This window comes from Galeopterus variegatus, unplaced genomic scaffold, assembly GCF_000696425.1.
Source record: "Galeopterus variegatus unplaced genomic scaffold, G_variegatus-3.0.2 Scaffold827, whole genome shotgun sequence".
NCBI lineage: Eukaryota > Metazoa > Chordata > Mammalia > Dermoptera > Cynocephalidae > Galeopterus > Galeopterus variegatus.
This window is the reverse complement of record NW_007726938.1, coordinates 386,289-405,159: the sequence shown is the minus strand read 5'-3', so window position 1 is coordinate 405,159 and position 18,871 is coordinate 386,289. Positions and strand designations below refer to the sequence as shown.

The 18,871-nt window shown below is 37.8% G+C and overlaps 1 protein-coding gene across 1 annotated transcript in view; it reads right to left on the bottom strand.

The window, feature by feature from the left end:
• APAF1 (apoptotic peptidase activating factor 1) overlaps positions 1 to 18,871 on the bottom strand; it is a 142,754-nt gene that overhangs the window by 101,104 nt on the left and 22,779 nt on the right. Inside the window, exons 6-10 of the mRNA XM_008572720.1 lie at positions 7,914 to 8,026; positions 7,258 to 7,389; positions 5,804 to 6,042; positions 5,244 to 5,411; positions 4,367 to 4,498 (exon numbers count right to left, since the gene is read on the bottom strand). Coding sequence (XP_008570942.1) covers positions 4,367 to 4,498; positions 5,244 to 5,411; positions 5,804 to 6,042; positions 7,258 to 7,389; positions 7,914 to 8,026 — 784 coding nt within the window. The remainder of the gene's footprint in view (positions 1 to 4,366; positions 4,499 to 5,243; positions 5,412 to 5,803; positions 6,043 to 7,257; positions 7,390 to 7,913; positions 8,027 to 18,871) is intronic.

Here is an 18,871-nt window from a genome sequence, read left to right as displayed (position 1 = left end):
GCTCCCGCCGCGGGTTTGGATCCTATATAGGGATGGCTGGTGCGCTCACCGGCTGAGTGCAGTGCGGCAGGGCTCAAAAAAGACAAAAAAAAAAAAAGAAAGAAAGAAAGAAATGAAACAGAAACTAAAAAACAATTGAAATGATCAGCAAAACCAAGAGTTGTTTTTTTTGAAAAGATAAACAAAATTGACAAACCTTTAACCTTTTCTCTAGCCAAGAAAAAAGAGATGACTCAAATAAAATCAGAAATGGAAAAGAAGACATTACAACTGATACCACAGAAATACAAAGGATCATGAGACTATTATGAACAACTGAAAATAGACAGTCCCCAGAATCACTCTCTCCCATTAATCAACCAATTTACAACTATTAAAAGGCAACAACAGCCAAGCTGGGACTACTAGAGCTCAGGGGAAGAGAAGGAGAGACCTACGGAGCTCATGAAGGCAGGAGAAGCACAATGAGAAAAAGAAAAGATCACTTCCACCATTTCAAATCCCAACCGCTTCAAGACTGGAGCTGCTGAGTACACAGAGCAAGAGCTGGCAAAAGCCGCAGCTGTGCCCTTCATATGAAGTTGCTTGGAGGCAGCAGGGGAGAAGATGGCCTTGATGGCCCTCAGGCCAGCAAGACCACTAACAGGGTTCCTATGGACCCACATAGGAGTGAGGAGCCACAACAACTGAAAAAAGGAGCCACTCAGACGCCAGTGAGTCACTGCAAGGGACCAGTGCATGGCCCATCCCATGGAAAGTATTTGGAGTCCAGGCGGTTGGGGAGATGGGCCACGGGAGAACACTGGGGCATAGCAAAGACAGCTGATCTGCCCCCCAATCAGCACAGGCCCACTCTATGTAGACTGCTCAGGAATACAGAACTGCAGGGGGTGCAATTGGCTGAAAAGATTCAGGTCCAAACCAGAGTTTCCACACAACCAAGGTGTACTGGATCTTATGAGACCCAGAAGTACCTACAATGTCAACCATTAAAACCTGAACTACACAAAAAAGCCTTCCCCAGGGAAACAGCAGCAAATCAGAAATTTAGCTCAGCCACAGGGCTCAAGTGCTGGTCCCCAAAGAAAGTTCCTCCATTTTAGAAGTAAGCAAAGGACAACAAATTAGTTCCAGTGCAGAGTTTAAGTAGTGAGAACAGCAGATAATTCAACAGAGAACTGAAAGAAAAAATAAAATACCCACAGACCAGAGACAAAGTTTGATATTAACTAGTAAAGGTCTCACATCAGCAAAGAACACCTATTGAACCTAGAAGGACTGGAAGCCCCCTCAATTCCCAAGTCAGTGAGTGGGAAGGGCCAGGAACCTCAGCCACACACCCCAGCACCCACAACCAGACCAGCAGCAACCACCAATCTGCTGCAGGAAGCTCCCTGGGCTCCAAAGCCAGGACGTTAGGGGGGCCAAGAGCCTCGGCCACACCCCCCTGACATCTGCAACCAGCTGAGCAATGACTACCAAGCCACCACTAGAAGCCCCCAGGACTCCCAAGCAAAGGCTATAGCGGGCTGAGGGCTTTAGCCACACCTCCCCTGACATCTGCATCCAGCCCAGCAACGACTGAGCCACTGCTAGAAGTCCTCTTGTCTCCCCTGCAGGAATGATGGGGGTGCCACGACCTCAAACACAGCCCCCCTTCTTCCTCCTTTTCCCACCCTACTTCCTTCCCCCTCCCCCCAACTGCTCTGCAACATCTTAGAATGTAAAATATATATATATATATTAATAAATAAACTTTTTAAAAAAGCACAGCAATAAAAACAAAAATAGACAAATGAGATTATATCAAACTAAAAAGCTTTTCCACATCAAAGGAAACTTAACAGAAAGAAGATACAACCTACAGAATGGGAGAAAATATTTGCAAACTAATCATCTGACAAGGTGTGAATATCAAGAATATATAAGGAGGGCCGGCCCGGTGGCGCACTGCTACAGTGCGCCGCTTGGGAAGCGTGGCGGCGCTCCCGCCGAGGGTTCGGATCCCACATACAGACCGGCCGCTCACTGGCCGAGCGAGGAGCAGGGGCAACACCGAGGGTTGCGATCCCGTTGCCGGTCCCGGTCCGGTCCGGGCGCGACACTGAGGGTTGCGATCCGTTTCCGGTCATGAAAAAAGACAAAAAGACCAAAAAAAAAAAAAAAGAATATATAAGGAACTTAACAGCAAAAAAACAAATAACCCAATTGAGAAATAGGCAAAGGATCCTATTAGACATTTCTCAAAAGAAAACATACAAATGGCCAGTCATATGAAAAATGCTCAACATCACTAATCATGAGGGAAATGCAAATCAAAACAACATTTCACTCCAGTCAAATGGCTATTTTCAAAAAGACAAAAGAAAACAAGGGTTGGCAAGGATGCAGAGAAAAGGGAACCCTTGCACACTGCTGGTGGGAGTGTAAACTAGTACAGCCATTATGGAAATCAGTATGAAGGTTCCTCAAAAAATTAAAAATAGAACTACCACATGATCCAGCAATCCCACTACTGTTAATACACCCAAAGGAAATGAAGTCGGCAGGTCAAAGAGATGTCTGCGTTTCCCTGTTTACTGCAGCACAATTTACAATAGCCAAGATATGGAATCGACCTAATTATCCAAGAATGGATAAATGGATTAAAAACTGTGGAAAATATACACAATGGAATAACATTCACCATAAAAAAAGAATGAGATCCTGTCATTTGCAGCAACATGGATGAACTTGGAGGTCTTTATGTTACATAAGGCAGGCACAGAAAGACAAATACCACATAATCTCACTCATATATGAAACTAAAAATATGAAAACAGAGTAAGTTGATATTATAGAGACAGAGAGTAGAACAGTGGTTTCCAGAAACTGGGGAAGGGAAGGGGAAAGGGAAAACAGGGAAAAGTTGGACAACAGGTTAAAAATTACAATTAGATAGAAGGAACAAGTTCTGGTGTTCTATTGCATAGTAAAGTGACCACAGTTAACAGTTAAGTTTTGTATATTACATATAGCTAGAGAAGAGGCTTTTGAATACTTTGCCACAAAGAAATGATAAACGCATGAGGTGATGGTTACATTAACTACCCTGACCTGATCACTATACAACATATATATGTATCAAAATATCACATTGTACCCCCTAAACATGTACAATTCCAGTCTGTCAATTAAAACACTTTTTTTTAAAAAAAAGGGATGTATCGAGGGCCAGCCTGTGGCTCACTTGGGAGAGTGTGGTGCTGATAACACCAATGCTCACTTGGGAGAGTGTGGTGCTGATATCACTATATAGAGATGGCTGGTAACCTCGCTTGGGAGAGCGTGGTGCTGACAACACCAACTCAAGGGTTAAGATCCCCTTACCAGTCATCTTTTAAAAGAAAAAAGGATGTATTGACCTAGAAGTAATTCCACTTCTAGGAATTTTCTAAGGATACAATATAGTTACAAAGATGACCAAGAATGCTCACTGTAATATCATAAGGGAAAAAAACTGAAAACAACCTAAGTGTTCATTAATTACAGTTTGGTTAAGTAAATAAGGGCAAAGACACATTAAAATACCATCATTTCGATATAGATTATTAAATGCAAATATATTTTGCAAGGTGTAAAAAACAGGCTAAAACAATACACCATTTCTGTAACCAAAAGATAACATATCTAAGCAAAGAAAAATTACTGAAGTACATATTGTTTTCCAAAATGTTAACATTTTGAGTTGTTACTTGGTAGTCATGACTTCAAATACCATCTATGTACTAATGACTCCCAATTTTTATCTTTCATTCAGAATTCCACATTCACATACCCAACTGCCTATTCCATATTTCCAGTCACATGTCTTAATAGGTATATCAGACTTATTGTATTCAAAATGAGTTTCCAACCTTCCCCTTTCCCTATAGAAAAAACTTGTTCTCCCACAGACTTCCCCATATCAGTTTACAGCAACTCCATTGTTTCCACTGCATATGCCTGGAGTCATCTTTGATTCTTCTCTCTCATAATGCACATCACATCCATCAGGAAATTATGATGATTCTATCCTTACAACATCACCTTTCTCCTTCCATACTTCATACTGCTTCTGAGAACTTAACTACCCACTGACATTATAAATTTGTCATTTATAAAAGCAAATTCTAATCATAGGACAAAACATGTTTATAAACATGACACCAAAATACCAAAAAAAAAAAAAAAAGAGTGGTGCATTTAACCATATAAAAATTCAAATGTTCAGAAAAGTAAAAAGCAATATAAACAAAATTTAAGACAATAAAGAAACTGATTTGCAACATATATGGAAAAAAGAAAGTGAGATAAAAGTAAAGAATATTTAAGTGGATTATCTTACTTTGTGCATACTGGCACTGGCCATGTGATAGGCCAGAAAGTTATACCAATACATGCAGTCCTCCTGATCCGGTGAAAGAGTATGCAGCTGGTGATACTTCAGAAACTGAGTAATTATCTTCTTATGTAGATCCTGAAAGCCAAAATAATCATTTCAGAGGACAGAAACAATTTCATAACCTAAGCACCACAGCAATGCCAGCTTCCAAAGCTATTAAGTATGTACAGGGAATCTATTCACAACATACTTATTCATTACAAAAGGAAAAAATAGTAACTTTACAGTTGAAAACCCTGGCAAATACCACTTTAACCAAATTATCAACATTAATATCACCCATAATAAGATATTTCGACACCAAATACTCCCTGATGTGATGCACTGAGAAGGACACAACATCAATTCTGTGGTATTCCTGCCAAATACGTACAACCTCAAACTAGTCAGAAGAAAACATCAGATAAAAGCAAATCAAGGGACACTGTACAACATAACTGGGCAGTACTCTTCAAAAGTGACAAGGCCATGAAAGACAAAGACTGAAGAATTTTCACAAATTTGAGGAGACTAAGGAAAATGACAACTAGGGAAACAAGAAAATTTTACGCAATACAGGATCCTGAATTGGATCTGGACCACAAAAAGGACATCAGTGGGAGAGCTGGTGAAATTAAAACTAAAGTCTGTGGTTTAGTTAACAGTACTGTATCAATGGTAATATTCTGGCTTTGATAATTGTACTACGGTTACATAAGATGTTTAGGGGAGGCCAGTCTTATGCACAGAAACTCTCTGTACTACTTTGTAACTTTTCTATAAATCTAAAATTATTTCAAAATAAAGAGTTAAAAAAAAAAAGGTACACAGATACACATACCTGAAGCTGGCTGCGATTCTTCTCTGTGAGAAAATCTACTTGAAGATCATGTAAATAATAATGAAATGACTTTCCATTCCGATCACAGAATAAGAGAGACTTATTCACAAATTCCTGCAGTATGTCTTCAACTTCTTCAGTTTCCATGTCCCAGAAAATACATAACACCTAAGAATCATTTTAAGCATTTAATATGCCACAGAAGTACAATAACCAGGAGTAGAGAGACAAGGTACTAACACAAAATCCTATCTTAAAGCCCTGAATAAGATGTTTCCATTTCATAAGAAGCAGCCCAACTATTCCTCAGAATAGAAAAGAGAAAGAGAGGTTGGATGCTTCTCCAGCTTCATTAGAACCATTGAGAAATAGGTTAAGTCATGAGTTCAATACAGAGCCCTTGATGGAGACTAAAAGCAGAGAGGCTTCTACACCCTTCACCCCAACACTTCAGTCCCGTGGGTCTTATCCTTCCAATATCCTCTGTAATAATCTCAATTCCATATCAAAGCTTACATGCCATAAATACCAAATGACAAGGATTGTTGTCCACCTATTACCTTTGTAGGCACCTTAACATCTTTCTGAAGGATGGACAGATCTGTGTAATAATCTTTAATATCTTCTCTGAGCATTTCAACACTTATAGACATGGCTTCATCCAGAGCCTCATAATCATAAAATGAAGATTTCCTTATTCTCTTAAATTGCTTATTCTGAAGTTGCCTGAGGTAGTACTCCCAGCGGTTGGGAAAATCACGTAAAAGAGCACCAATTAAAGACACTATAAGAGGATGACCTAAAAAATAATAATAATAATAAAATGAAGCCACTGTGTTAATACCATCTTATTTTACAAATCACCACTATGTTAAAATCAATTTATTCTTAAGAAATAATTTACAATGCATGTTATCCAAAGCCTTAAAATATTTTAAATTCTTGAGTCCACTTCTAGGTATTTATTCTAAGGAAATCATTAGAAATAAGAAAGACTTAATTTAAGGATATTAACCACAGAATTATTTACAATAGTGAAAAATCTTAAATAATGTAAACAATGTCCAATAATAGAGAACTGGTTGATTAAATTAAGGTATATCACAATATTATGCCACTGGTAAATTAAAAAAATAAAATTTAACATGAGAAAATGCTCACAATATATAAAAAAGACAAGATTCAAAACTATGTATACCGTTATACTCTCAATTTCTTAAAAGTTTTATATTTGCTAAAAGACTGGATGAAATACTGTTATTATGTTAACAATTATCATATTTTGGATAATTTCTATTTTTTCTTCATAGTTTCAAACACTTTTAAATGTTTCAAAAAGGACATGCATCACCTTTTAATGAGTACAGATCAAGTATTTTGCTTAAGTGCATGATTTTTAAAAAAATAAACTCAAAACCAAGGATCTATGTAAAGGCAGAATGAAAAATAAGGCATCTCCAAGTATAACAACAAAACAAATAATCTTAAAAGCTGATAGATTTGACTATATAAAATTTTTAATTTAAATTTCTGTAGTCAAAAAATACAAAGTTAAAAATACATCACATCACAAAAGAAAAGTGAGTCAAGGATAACTCCTTAAAATGCAAATATCCAATAAACAAGTAAAAAGTTTAACTTTACTAATAAGAAACAAATTAAGAAGACCAATTTTTACTTACCAAAATATACTATCTTTATAAGACCCCAACAAAAAAATTTCTAAATCTGACTCACTATACTTTTTACTCTTTGACAAGAAAGGTCATGTCTTATCTCACCCCTCTTGCTAACACGGTCATCCATCTTGTGGACGTATATATAAATATTATTTTATGAATGAATGAATACCATAATATCATGTATCCATTTCAGTTACCCGAGAAGCCCTCCTAAATATCCTAGAAAAGTTTTTAGATGTTCATGTACTAAATTATCATATGTATTAGCTTAATTTTCAAAAAGGGAATTAATAGCCCTGTAACTCCCTCATACACAAAATAAATAACCATACCTTTGCATTCTTTTATAATACTGTGAGCTTGTTCTGGCAAATCTGCTTTCTTCATATTAACAAAAAGGGATAACATTTCAAGTCCTTTTTCTTTTCCTAAGTCACTCTCCACATGGACTACATACTTAGGACCTGTGACAAAATCACAGACAAGTAATCACAATACAGTTAAGTAATTTGGTATGCCACATATTTAAATGTAATTGAATATAAAGGTATTGATATAATTTGGATATGGTTTGTCCTCCCAAAGCCCATGTTGAAATCTGATCCCCAATGTAGCAGTACTGGCAGCTGTGTGGGTCCTGCTGGGTGGATCCCTCATGAACAGATTAATACCTTAGGGGCAGGGGTGGGAGGAGAAGTGAGTTCTACCGTCATTAGTTCCCGCAAGAGCTGGTTGTTAAAAGGAACCTGGCACCTCCCCTCCCGCTCTTGCTTCCTCTCACTGCATGATCTCCTTGCACCTGCTGGCTGCCTTGCCATTTTCCACCATGAGTAGCAGCAGCTTGAGGCCTGCACCAGATGCAGCTGTTCTAGAATCTTGAGCCAAATAAACCTCTTTTCTTTATAAATTACCCAGTCTCAGATATTCTGGTATAGCAACACAAAAACAGACTAATATAGGTATTTAAAAGTAAATTAAGAATCCTTACCCATTACTGAATCTGTAACACTCTTGTCTCTGGTTGTAAGAAGAATCTGACACTGATTGTCAAAAGCTTTTAACACCCAAGGATCCCAAACATCATCCAAGATCAACAGAGACCTAATTAAAAAAAACCAAAACATAATAAATAAGTAATGACACTTTTTTAAAGCTTCCTTCATTTTTTATTTTTAATTGTACATATTTGTGGGGTACGGTGTGTTGTTTCAATACATGTGTATATTGTACAATGATTCACTTAGGGTAGATAGCATATCCATCACCTTAATATTTATTTTTTCTTTTTGGTGATTATGTTCAAGATATTCTTTTCTGGCTGTGTAGAAATACACAATATTATTATTTTAAGCTTCCTTTAAAAAAAAAATTTCACCAATGTCTTTTTAAATCCACCAAATTTTAAAAAAGGAAAAAACAGAAGGCTAGTTAATGATTCTTCCTCTTTTTTTTGCTATACTCCTTTCTCAATATGCTAATTTAAGTGAGGAAGAAAAAAATTAGAGATTTCCCCCTATTCACAACCCAAATCAGAACATATTAAAATTAAAGGTCCTAAAAAAAGAGGGCTGTATATAATATGTAACTTTTAGGAATTCATTAGTTCAGCCATCACTTACTGAGTGCCTGAAAAGAACTATCCAAGTAATGGGATTTTACAATTCCATCTTTAAGCACCAAAACCAACCTAGAAGTGAGTTCAGGTTAACATTAGAATGAATCATATAACAATGAAATGTGATCACTTTTTACCTACAGAACTAGCAACTTTGTATGTTCTAACCTAAAAGAATGCACTAGCAAAAATACTACTTTTCATTTGGTATACTAACCGATTTTTTTTTCCATCCAAAAATTCAGTTGTTTATTCATAATGACAGAAAACTCCAATGCCAATTCCTGACTGATCTCTCCAAAAACTTTTCTAAACTCACCAGAATAGATGGGGGAAAAAATACAACTAAAACCTGATAGAATAATTATACACCAGCATTTTTACCTGAACCGCACACTATTTCTGTACATTACCAAAAAGTACTCTAGGTACAAATACAGTTGTAAACTTGTAAAAACATAAAATAAGTGATGCTAAAAGAAAAACAAAATGCTTGGCTTTATAAACAGAGGTCCAATACATCTGAAAGTGGTTACAATAATTTCCTAAGCAGACATCATTTTTATTTTTGCAAAAAGCAAAGGAGCAGGGAGAAGCTACTGAGCAATCAAAGAGGAAATGGCTAGCAGTCTCAATCCTACTTCCTCCAGAAAAATGGATATCAGTGAGAAGGAGATAAGAGGGATCTAGAAGAGAAAGAAGAGAGAAGAGAGGCTTGCCCTCTGTAATGAGTATGTATCAGAATCACCTTACAGACTTTTCCCAAGAAATATTCCTCTCACCCTGTATTCTGATAGTAATCCAGTTACCAATTTGAGAATCACTGCCACAGTCCAGTTACATATGAAAGTATTGCATTAGAGTATTTTTTTTAAAAAGTTCAGAGCCACTACCTAAGTCTCACCCAATATACTATAACACCCCAAGGCATGTTTTATTCATCTTTGTGCTTAGAGCACTTGGCCCAGAACCTGGCAAAACACTCAATGTTGGTTAAATAAACAAAAGAATGGCTGCCAGATCACAGAAATCAAATTGTTGACTGAATCCCAGGTAATACTCGACACAAGCAGAAACTATGCTGCTGTCTCCCATTTGTAAAATGAAAACTGTAACAGTTGATAACAGTGCCAGGCACATAATGATAACAGTAAGTATTTATTGAATGAATGAATGAATTATTGAAAAAACCAATAAACAAAGTAAACTCTTCAAGTACATGGAAGTAGAAGAGTTACATACACACCTGTAAAAACTAAAATAATCCAACAGCAGGGTCCTGTTAAAAAATCCTTCCAGACTCTGAATTGGTCAGCTGCTTAAAAAAAAAAAAAACCATGCTGCAAGACCTGGTTCAGGTTGCTCCGCTCTGTGTAGAGAGACTTTACAGCTACTGGGCCCACACACCCCAAGCCTGCCAGGCCGGAGAAGACACGTGGAGCGGGACTTATGGCCCAGGCCAGTCCCCACCCCCAGGAGAGACTTAGGAGCCTCAGGGCCCCCACACCCCGAGCCAGCTGTCCCAAAACAGGCAGGCACAGTGGGAACCCCAACCCAGGCTAGTTCCTGCGGACCAGAAGCGGCAGTCCCTTCAGGATCCAAGCCAGACATCAGGGTGAAATGAACGGACGGTGATACCCCAGATACAATAACAAAACCCCAAAGGAAAGATACCAGAAATATGAAAAATCAAGAAAGTACATTGCCACCAAAGGAAAATAATAACTTTCAAGTGCTAGATCCTATAGAATAGAAAGTCTTTGAAATGACAGACAAGGAATTTAGAGTAACAATTCTAAGGAAACTAAATGAGATACAAGAAAACTCAGTAAGACAACACAACGAAATGAGAAAAAATATACAGGACCTGAAAGAAGAAATGCACAAAGAAATCAATGCCTTGAAAAGGAATGTAGCTGAGTTTGTGGAGCTGAAGGATTCATTCAATGAAATAAAAAATGCAACAGATAGTTTAACCAGAAGACTTGATTGAACAAGCAGAAGAGAGAATTTCTGACCTTGGAGACAGGCTGTTTGAATTGACACAGGCAGACCAGAAAAAAGAAAAAAGAATCAAAAATATTGGAGAAAATTTAAGAGAGACTACACACAACCTTAAGTTCTCAAATATCCGAATCATGGGTATTCCAGAAGAGGAGGAAAAAGGAAATGGCACTGAAAACATATTCAATGGAATAACAGCAGAAAACTTCTCAGGTAGAGGGAAAGTAACAGATCTCCAGATTCACGAAGCCCCAAGATCCCCAAACACATTCAACCCAAAATGATCCTCTCCAAGACATTTGATAATCAAACTGGCAAAACTCAAAGACATAGAGAGAATCTTAAAATCTGCAAGAGAGAAGCAGCAAGTCACCTATAAGGGAGCCCCAATCAGAATAACATGAGACTTTTCATCAGAAACCCTAAAAGCCATAAAAGAATGGGATGATATATTCAAAACAATGAAGGACAAAAATTGCCAGCCAAGAATACTTTACCCAGCAAGGCTATCCTTCCAAAATGAAGGACAAATAGTATATTTCTCAGACAAACAAAAACTGCGGGAGTTCACTACCACACAACCAGCCCTGCAAGAAATTCTCAAGGAAGTACTAGGTTTGAGACCACAAAAACAACTATCATTGCCATGAATACTCAAGAAAGAACAATACCAACCAGGAAAACAAAAGCGCTAACAAAAGAGAAAAAAAATAGTTTATCTATCACCCCAAGAAACCAACAACTACAGAAGACAAACAGAAAATTAGAAAGAAAGGAAGAAAAGATACTTAAGACATCTAAACAAAAATCGGTAAAATGGTAGGTATAAGTCAACACCTTTCAATAATAACTCTAAATGTAAAGAGATTAAATTCCCCACTCAAAAGATACAAATTGACTGACTGGATTAAAAAGATTGACTAAACAATATGCTGTCTTCAAGAAACTCACGTAACCTGTAAAGACACACACAGACTGAGAGTGAAAGGAAGGAAAAAGATATATCATGCAAGTAGAAATGAAAAACGAGCTGGAGTAGCTATTCTTACATCAGATAAAATAGACTTTAAAGCAAAAACCATAAAAAGAAATAAAGAAGGCCACAATATAATGACAAAAGGATCTCTCCATCAAGAAGACATAACAATCATAAATATATGCATACCCAATGTTGGAGCAGCCAGATTTACACAGCAAACACTATTAGATCTAAAGAAAGAGACAGACACTAACATCATAATAGCAGGGGACCTGAACACCCCACTCTCATCATTGGACAGATCATCTAGGCAAAAAATCAATAGAGAAACACAAGATCTAAACAATACTTTAGAACAATTGGACTTGGCAGATATCTACAGAACATTCCATCCAACAACCTCAGAATATTCATTCTTCTCATCAGCACATGGAACATTCTCCAGGATAGACCACATGTTAGGTCACAAAGCATGTCTCAACAAATTCAAAAAAATTGGAATTATTCCATGTATTTTTTCTGATCACAATGGATTAAAATTAGAACTTAATAATAAATGAAACTCTGGAAACTATACAAATAATGGAAATTAAACAACATACTACTTAATGACATATGGGTCCAGGAAGAAATTAAACAGGAAGTCAAAAAAATTTCTTGAACCTAATGAAAATGACACATCATACCAAAACCTGTGGGATACTGCAAAAACAATATTAAGAGGGAAATTTATCACATTAAATGCTCACTTCAAAAGAATAGAAAAATGGCAAATAAGCAACCTAACACTTCACCTTAAAGATCTAGAAAAACAAGAACAATCCAAACTTAAAGTTAGTAGACGGAAAGAAATAATTAAGATCAGAGCAGAATTAAATGAGATAGAAACATGAAAAACAATACAAAAGATCAATGAAACAAAAAGCTGATTTTTTGAAAAGATTAATAAAATTGACAGACCTTTAGCAAGATTAACTAAGAAGAGAGAAGACCCAGATAACAAAAATTAGAAATGAAAAAGGCGATATTACAACTGACACCTCAGAAATACAAGGAATCATTAGAGACTACTATAAACAACTATATGCCAACAAATCTGAAAATCTGGAGGAAATGGATAAATTTCTGGATGCATACAAATTACAAAAACTGAGCCAAGAAGATACAGAATATCTGAACAGACCAATAACAATAAAAGAGATTGAAGCTGTTATCAAAAGGCTCCCAACAAAGAAAAGCCCAGGACCAGACAGGTTCACTGCAGAGTTCTACCAAATCTTCAAAAAGGAACTGATAACAATTCTCTACAAACTGTCCCAAAAGATTGAAATGGAGGCCATTCTCCCAAACTCATTCTATGAGGCAAATAAGACCCTGATAACAAAACCAGACAAACATGCATCAAAAATAGAAAACTACAGGCCAATAACCTTGATGAATATAGATGCAAAAATACTCAATAAAATACTAGCTAACAGAATACAGCAACACATACACAAAATTGTACACCATAATCAAGTGGGATTCATTCCATGGATGCAAGGTTGTTGGTTCAACATACACAAATCAATAAATGTGAAACACCACATCAATAAAAGCAAAGACAAAAACCATATGATCATCTCTATATATGCTGAAAAAGCATCTGACAAAATTCAACATCCTTTCATAATAAAGACTCTCTACAAGTTATGCATAGACGGAAAGTATCTCAACATAATTAAAGCCATATACAATAAGCCTGCTGCCAATATCATTCTGAATGGGATGGAACTAGACAAGGATGCCCACTCTCACCACTCCTATTCAACATAGTGTTGGAAGTACTAGCCAGAGCAATCAGAGAAGAGAAGGAAATACAGGGCATCCAGATTGGAAAGGATGAAGTCAAGCTGTCCCTGCTTGTGGATTATATGATCCTATATATTAAACAGCCTAAAGCCTCTATAGGGTCGGCCTGTGGCGCACTCGGGAGAGTGCGGTGCTGATAAAGCCTCTATAAAAAATTCCTAGAGTTGATAAATGATTTGCAAAGTTGCAGGATACAAAATCAACACTCAAAAATCAGTAGCATTTCTATACTCCACCAGTGAACAGGCAGAAAAGGAAATCAAGAAAGCTAGCCCATTTACAATAGCCACCAAAAAATTAAAATACTTAGGGATAAAGTTGACCAAGGATGTGAAAAATCTCTACAAAAAGAACCACAGACCACTGTTGACAGAAATTAAAGAGGACACAAGAAGATGGAAAGATATCCCTTGCTCTTGGATTAGAAGAATTAACATTGTGAAAATGTCCATACCCCCCAAAGTGATCTACAGATTCAATGCAATCCCCATCAAAATTCCAATGACATTTTTCTCTGAGATGGAAAAAGCTATCCAGACGTTTATATGGAATAACAAAAGACCACATGTAGCCAAAGCAATCTTGAGCAAATAAATAAATCTGGAGGCATAACACTACCTGACTTTAAACTATATTTCAAAGCTATAATAACCAAAACTGCATGGTACTGGCATAAAAACAGACACACAGATCAATGGAATAGAATAGAGAACCCAGAAATCAATCCATACGCCTACAACCATCTGATCTTTGACAAAGTCAGCAAATCTACATACTGGGGAAGAGACTGCCTTTTCAACAAGTGATGCTAGGAAAATTGGATACTCATATGTAGGAGAATGAAACTAGACCCATGCCTTTCACCATATACCAAAATCAACTCAAAATGGATAAAAGAATTAAATATACATCCTGAAACAATAAAACTCATTAGAGAAAACATCAGAGAAACACTCCAGAAAGTAGGAGTGGGTAGAGACTTCATGAATAGGACCCAAAAAGCACAAGCAACTATAGGAAAAATAAACAAATGGGATTATATCAAAATTAAAAACTTCTGCACAGCAAAAGAAACAATCAACAGAGTAAAAAGACAACCAATAGAGTGGGAGAAAATATCTGCAAAATATACATCTGACAAAGGATTAATACCCAGAATATATAAGGAACTCAAACAACTTTACAGCAAAAAAATATCCAATTAAAAAATGGGCAATGGAGTTTAATAGACATTTCTCAAAGGAAGATATACACATGGCCAACAGACACATGAAAATATGCTCAACCTTACTCAGCATCTGGGAAATGCAAATCAAGACCTGTAGTGGGTTAGAAATCTTGATTCTCCTTTGATCTTAGAATAAGATTTTTAGGTAATGCATGAATGAGCCAAAAGACTCTTGAGTAGGGGACAAAAGTCCACAGATAAGTTTGGCAAAAGCCTTCTAATAAATTTTAATCACTGTTTAGGGATGGGATTATGTACTTTGACTGTTTTAGGTTGCTGGTTTGATTCTGGCTTGAATGACTATTGACTAACCTACTGATTGTTCTTTAGATATGTTAAGAAAACCGCTTGAATGCTGTTTAAATATGCTAAAGAAATTGCTGTAGGAAGCATGTAAAAAAAATGTTTGCTAAGATCAAGCTTTTGTTGGTGAATCACTTAAATTGCCTTATGGAATGTCATCTTGCTTGTTTTACTAAATTTTACCAGCCTGTATTGTTAAACTATAACCCCACCTATGTTCTCTTCCTGTAACTTCCTGGTCTGGAAAATAAATGCAGGAAGAGAACCCCAATTCGTGATTAATTTCCCAATTGAAAGGAATGCCCCTCTCTTGAGGGTTCCAGGAGATTAACCACTTCGGGGCTTTTCACTGCTCAGAAGAGATGGGCTTTGAGTAATCCTTTGCGGCTCCATCACCCAGGGGATGAGTGGTGACAAATCTGTGGGAGGTAAAGCAACAAAATGGTGCCCCATGTGAGAAAGTCCTCCATGGATCAGAGACTGACCTGCCAAGCACTGGAGAGGAAAAGGACATCCAACTCATCCCGGTAAGGGAGTCCCATTAAAGGGAGACACATCCCGGTAAGGGAACACAGGTGGCTTTCAATTAGTGATTGCACAACTGCGACAGGTTGAAGTTAGGTCTTTTCAACCCCGAAGGTACTTTTCCCTTCTCTTTACTTTTAAAATATGGATAATTCATTAACAAAAAGGGAGACTGAACATACAACTCCAATGTCTCCTTAAAGCAGCAGGTTGTAAGTAACTGAATGCCAGCTTGTTAAACTGTTAGTGGATCCTTGATACCTCAAGGAAGGGAGCCTTAACATAAAAATTTGGGAACAAATTGGTCACTGGTTAATTATGCAATGGGTCTCGTTAAGGCTTCCCACCTAACAAGTAGGAATCTATGTCAAGTCACTCTGAGACCTATCCAAGACCTTAACAAAAAACTAAGACATGTTTATGTCACCAAAAAAGGATAAAACTTAATCTTTGCCAGTGACTAAAAGAACTTTCGATTGGACAATCTAAAGTAAAAGAAGCTACTATTTCTTTACAGTGTTGATATTGTTTGAGCATGTTTTTCTTTCTTATCTGCACAATGCTTCTCTCCTCTCTTAAAAGCAGTGGTTCTTTTCTTAACTGCATGTGCTACTCTTTTTTGCTGAAGACTCTGGGGTTTTATGAAGAAAAGCAGCCATGGTGCCAACTACACCCCTTTTGGGTCTACTGCTCTGCTCCTGAAAACCTCAAGAGTCAAATGGTTTCATCTCTGATTGGTGGCTCAGCTCTTCAGCTCAGTAACCCACTTAAAAAACAAAAACTAGACTAAAATCTATCTGTTTAACTACATGGTCTCAACTTTTTCTGGCATCCAGCTGGTTATCTTAAATAGACTTCTAAACTCTCTTCTAGTCTCATCTATGTATTTCTTCACAAAATCCTATGGTAGAATTCTATGCTATTTTTTTAAAAAGGAAGAAAATCTTCTCTGCGTCTTCTTGAAAAGGCTTGCATACTTTGCTTTACAATGTAAATTTGTTACCTTGCTTTCTTTAAAACAGGGTCACAATCTAAAACTGTCTTTTTTACTAGTGAGCTTTTTTATTACATTTTAAACAAAACCTATAAGATCCTTATTTGTTCTTGTTGTTTATGTCTGCGTATATGCATATGTAAGCTATATGTTCATGTCTGTAGTTGTGCTTGTGTGTCTACATGGTACCAAATTGGCTTATAATTAATGCGTGTTCGTTAAATAAATAGGTATACTTTTCAAGTTCATGTGACTTAAATTTTCTACAGTTTTGACAAATAAATATATTTTCAAAATTGGATTTAAACCTTTTACCTAAATCTGTCTTTAGGTCAATATGTCTCCTCATTATCTCAGCTCTGCCTCCTGGCCATGCTGGGAGAAACAATATCTTTTAGACATTATCTTTGTGAATACTGCCCTCTGCCTCTCTGGATTCCACTTGGCTCTAAATGCCACATGGAAACCTGGGAGCCAAAATGGCTAGTGGAAAAAAACAAACAAACAAACAAAAAACCTCTGCCCAATATCGCCTAGGCCCTAGTGAACATTAACTGATAAGGGTATAGATTTAATACACCAAGTTTTTTGGCTGGAAAACCATAAATATTGATTTGGTAAAAATAGCTTAAAACTCAAACTGGGCTTTGTGTAATCTGCTCTGACAAATGGACGCCTATTTACTAACCTGTATGTGTAAAAATGTTCTTATCAACACACATCAGTAACTGGGTTTACTAATCAAACAGGATTACTAAAGGTCTTTTCACTTAACTGCTCTTAATACAAAGTTGTAAAAGATTTTCTTTGTCCTTTAGATAACTGGCTTAAAAAACTTATTTCATGATAAGTTCTTGTGCTCTCTGCCTTTAAAACCCTTTGTCACTTTGGTTTTATTTTTTTTTTGTAGTAATTTCTGATCTTATTCAACTAAATGTTTTAAGCCTTTTCTTATTTAACAAAATTTTCCAAAACCAAATTCTAAAAACTCAACCTTTTAACTTAAACTAACTTTGAGAGGTTCCAAGGGCCCTGGAGCTTCTCAAAGGATATATAAAAAAATGTATCAAAACTAATTGGCTTACTTAATAAATTAAACTATATGGGAAAGCACTGTCAGTACTAAGATGTTACAAATACATGTTCTAGGCATTGCTGTAAAGCCACCACCAAAGAAGACCCTCACCAGATGTGTTCCCCGGACTTTGGACTTCCCAGCCTCAGAAACTGGAAGCAGAACCCATTAATGTGTATATAGTACAGTGCTCCCGATCTTCTGCCAACACTGCACTCATCCCATCCCAGAGGTGATTAGTGACTTTGAAAAAAGAAATTGGGCATGAACAGCTCATCTTCCTCTTGGATATAACTGAAGAGAGGAAGCATGTGTTTTTCTTTCTGCTCCTGTAGGGACTGGCATTGCCCACCCTGGGGGTGAGGAAGGAGTCTGACAAGTTTCAGCGTTAACTGCAACTAGCACTGCACTCATGGAGGCTGAGCATTCAGGAGACTGGGGATCGATGTGCAGCCCGAGCACTACAACCAGCACAACTCTGGCAGCTGCCTGCGGCCACCAGCAACAAGAGGAACTCAAAAAGCCTGATGGTGAGTCAGAATCTCTGCTGTCCCTGCTTGAGCCGGGGGTAGCTGATACTACCCAGGTGGATTGCTCTGAAGGGTTACTGAGACCTTGAAGGGGACTCTCACAATACGTGCACAGAGGTTTGGAACGCACGCCATTTTGTGAGATTTACAAAATCCTCCCCGGGAAGAAGCCGCCTGCAGTGGCCGCCACTCGGTGCCTGGTCTTGCCGCCACCGCGCTCAGCACCGGGCCAGGCCGCAAGACCCCGCCGCTGGGACTGGGGGTCCGGCGACTGCGGTATTTGCCGGGGAAGGGGCTGTCGCTGCCCCGGACCCAGGCGCCGCTGGAACCGTGAGCTGGAGAGAGACTGAGCAGGCTGCGGCGCGACGAGAAGCCGGGAGCACCGGGAGCAGCAAGAGGCGGCCGGGGCGGCTCTGGCCACGGAGGCCGCCGTGGAGGGCAACGCAGAAGCTGGAGGCTAAGACTCACCAGAGGGAGTGGCGCAAGCGCACCGCCATCTTCCCGGAAGTCAATTTTGGACTTGCCTGGCACTAATGGCCAACTGAGTATCACTGAGGTAGCCATGCCAAATTGGCAACCCCAACAACATCTTAGTCAGGCAATAGTGTCAAACTCGTGGACTGTGAAACCCCATGCTACAATGAATAAACATCAAAGAAAAGACACCAGAAATACGAAAAATCAAGAAACTACACCACCCAAAGATCATAAATCTCAAGCTCTAAATCCTATAGAACAAGAGGCCCTAGAAATGACTGACAAGGAATTTCGAGTAATAATTCTAAGGAAACTGAATGAGATACAAGAAAACTCAGCTAGATAGCATGATGAAATGAGGAAAA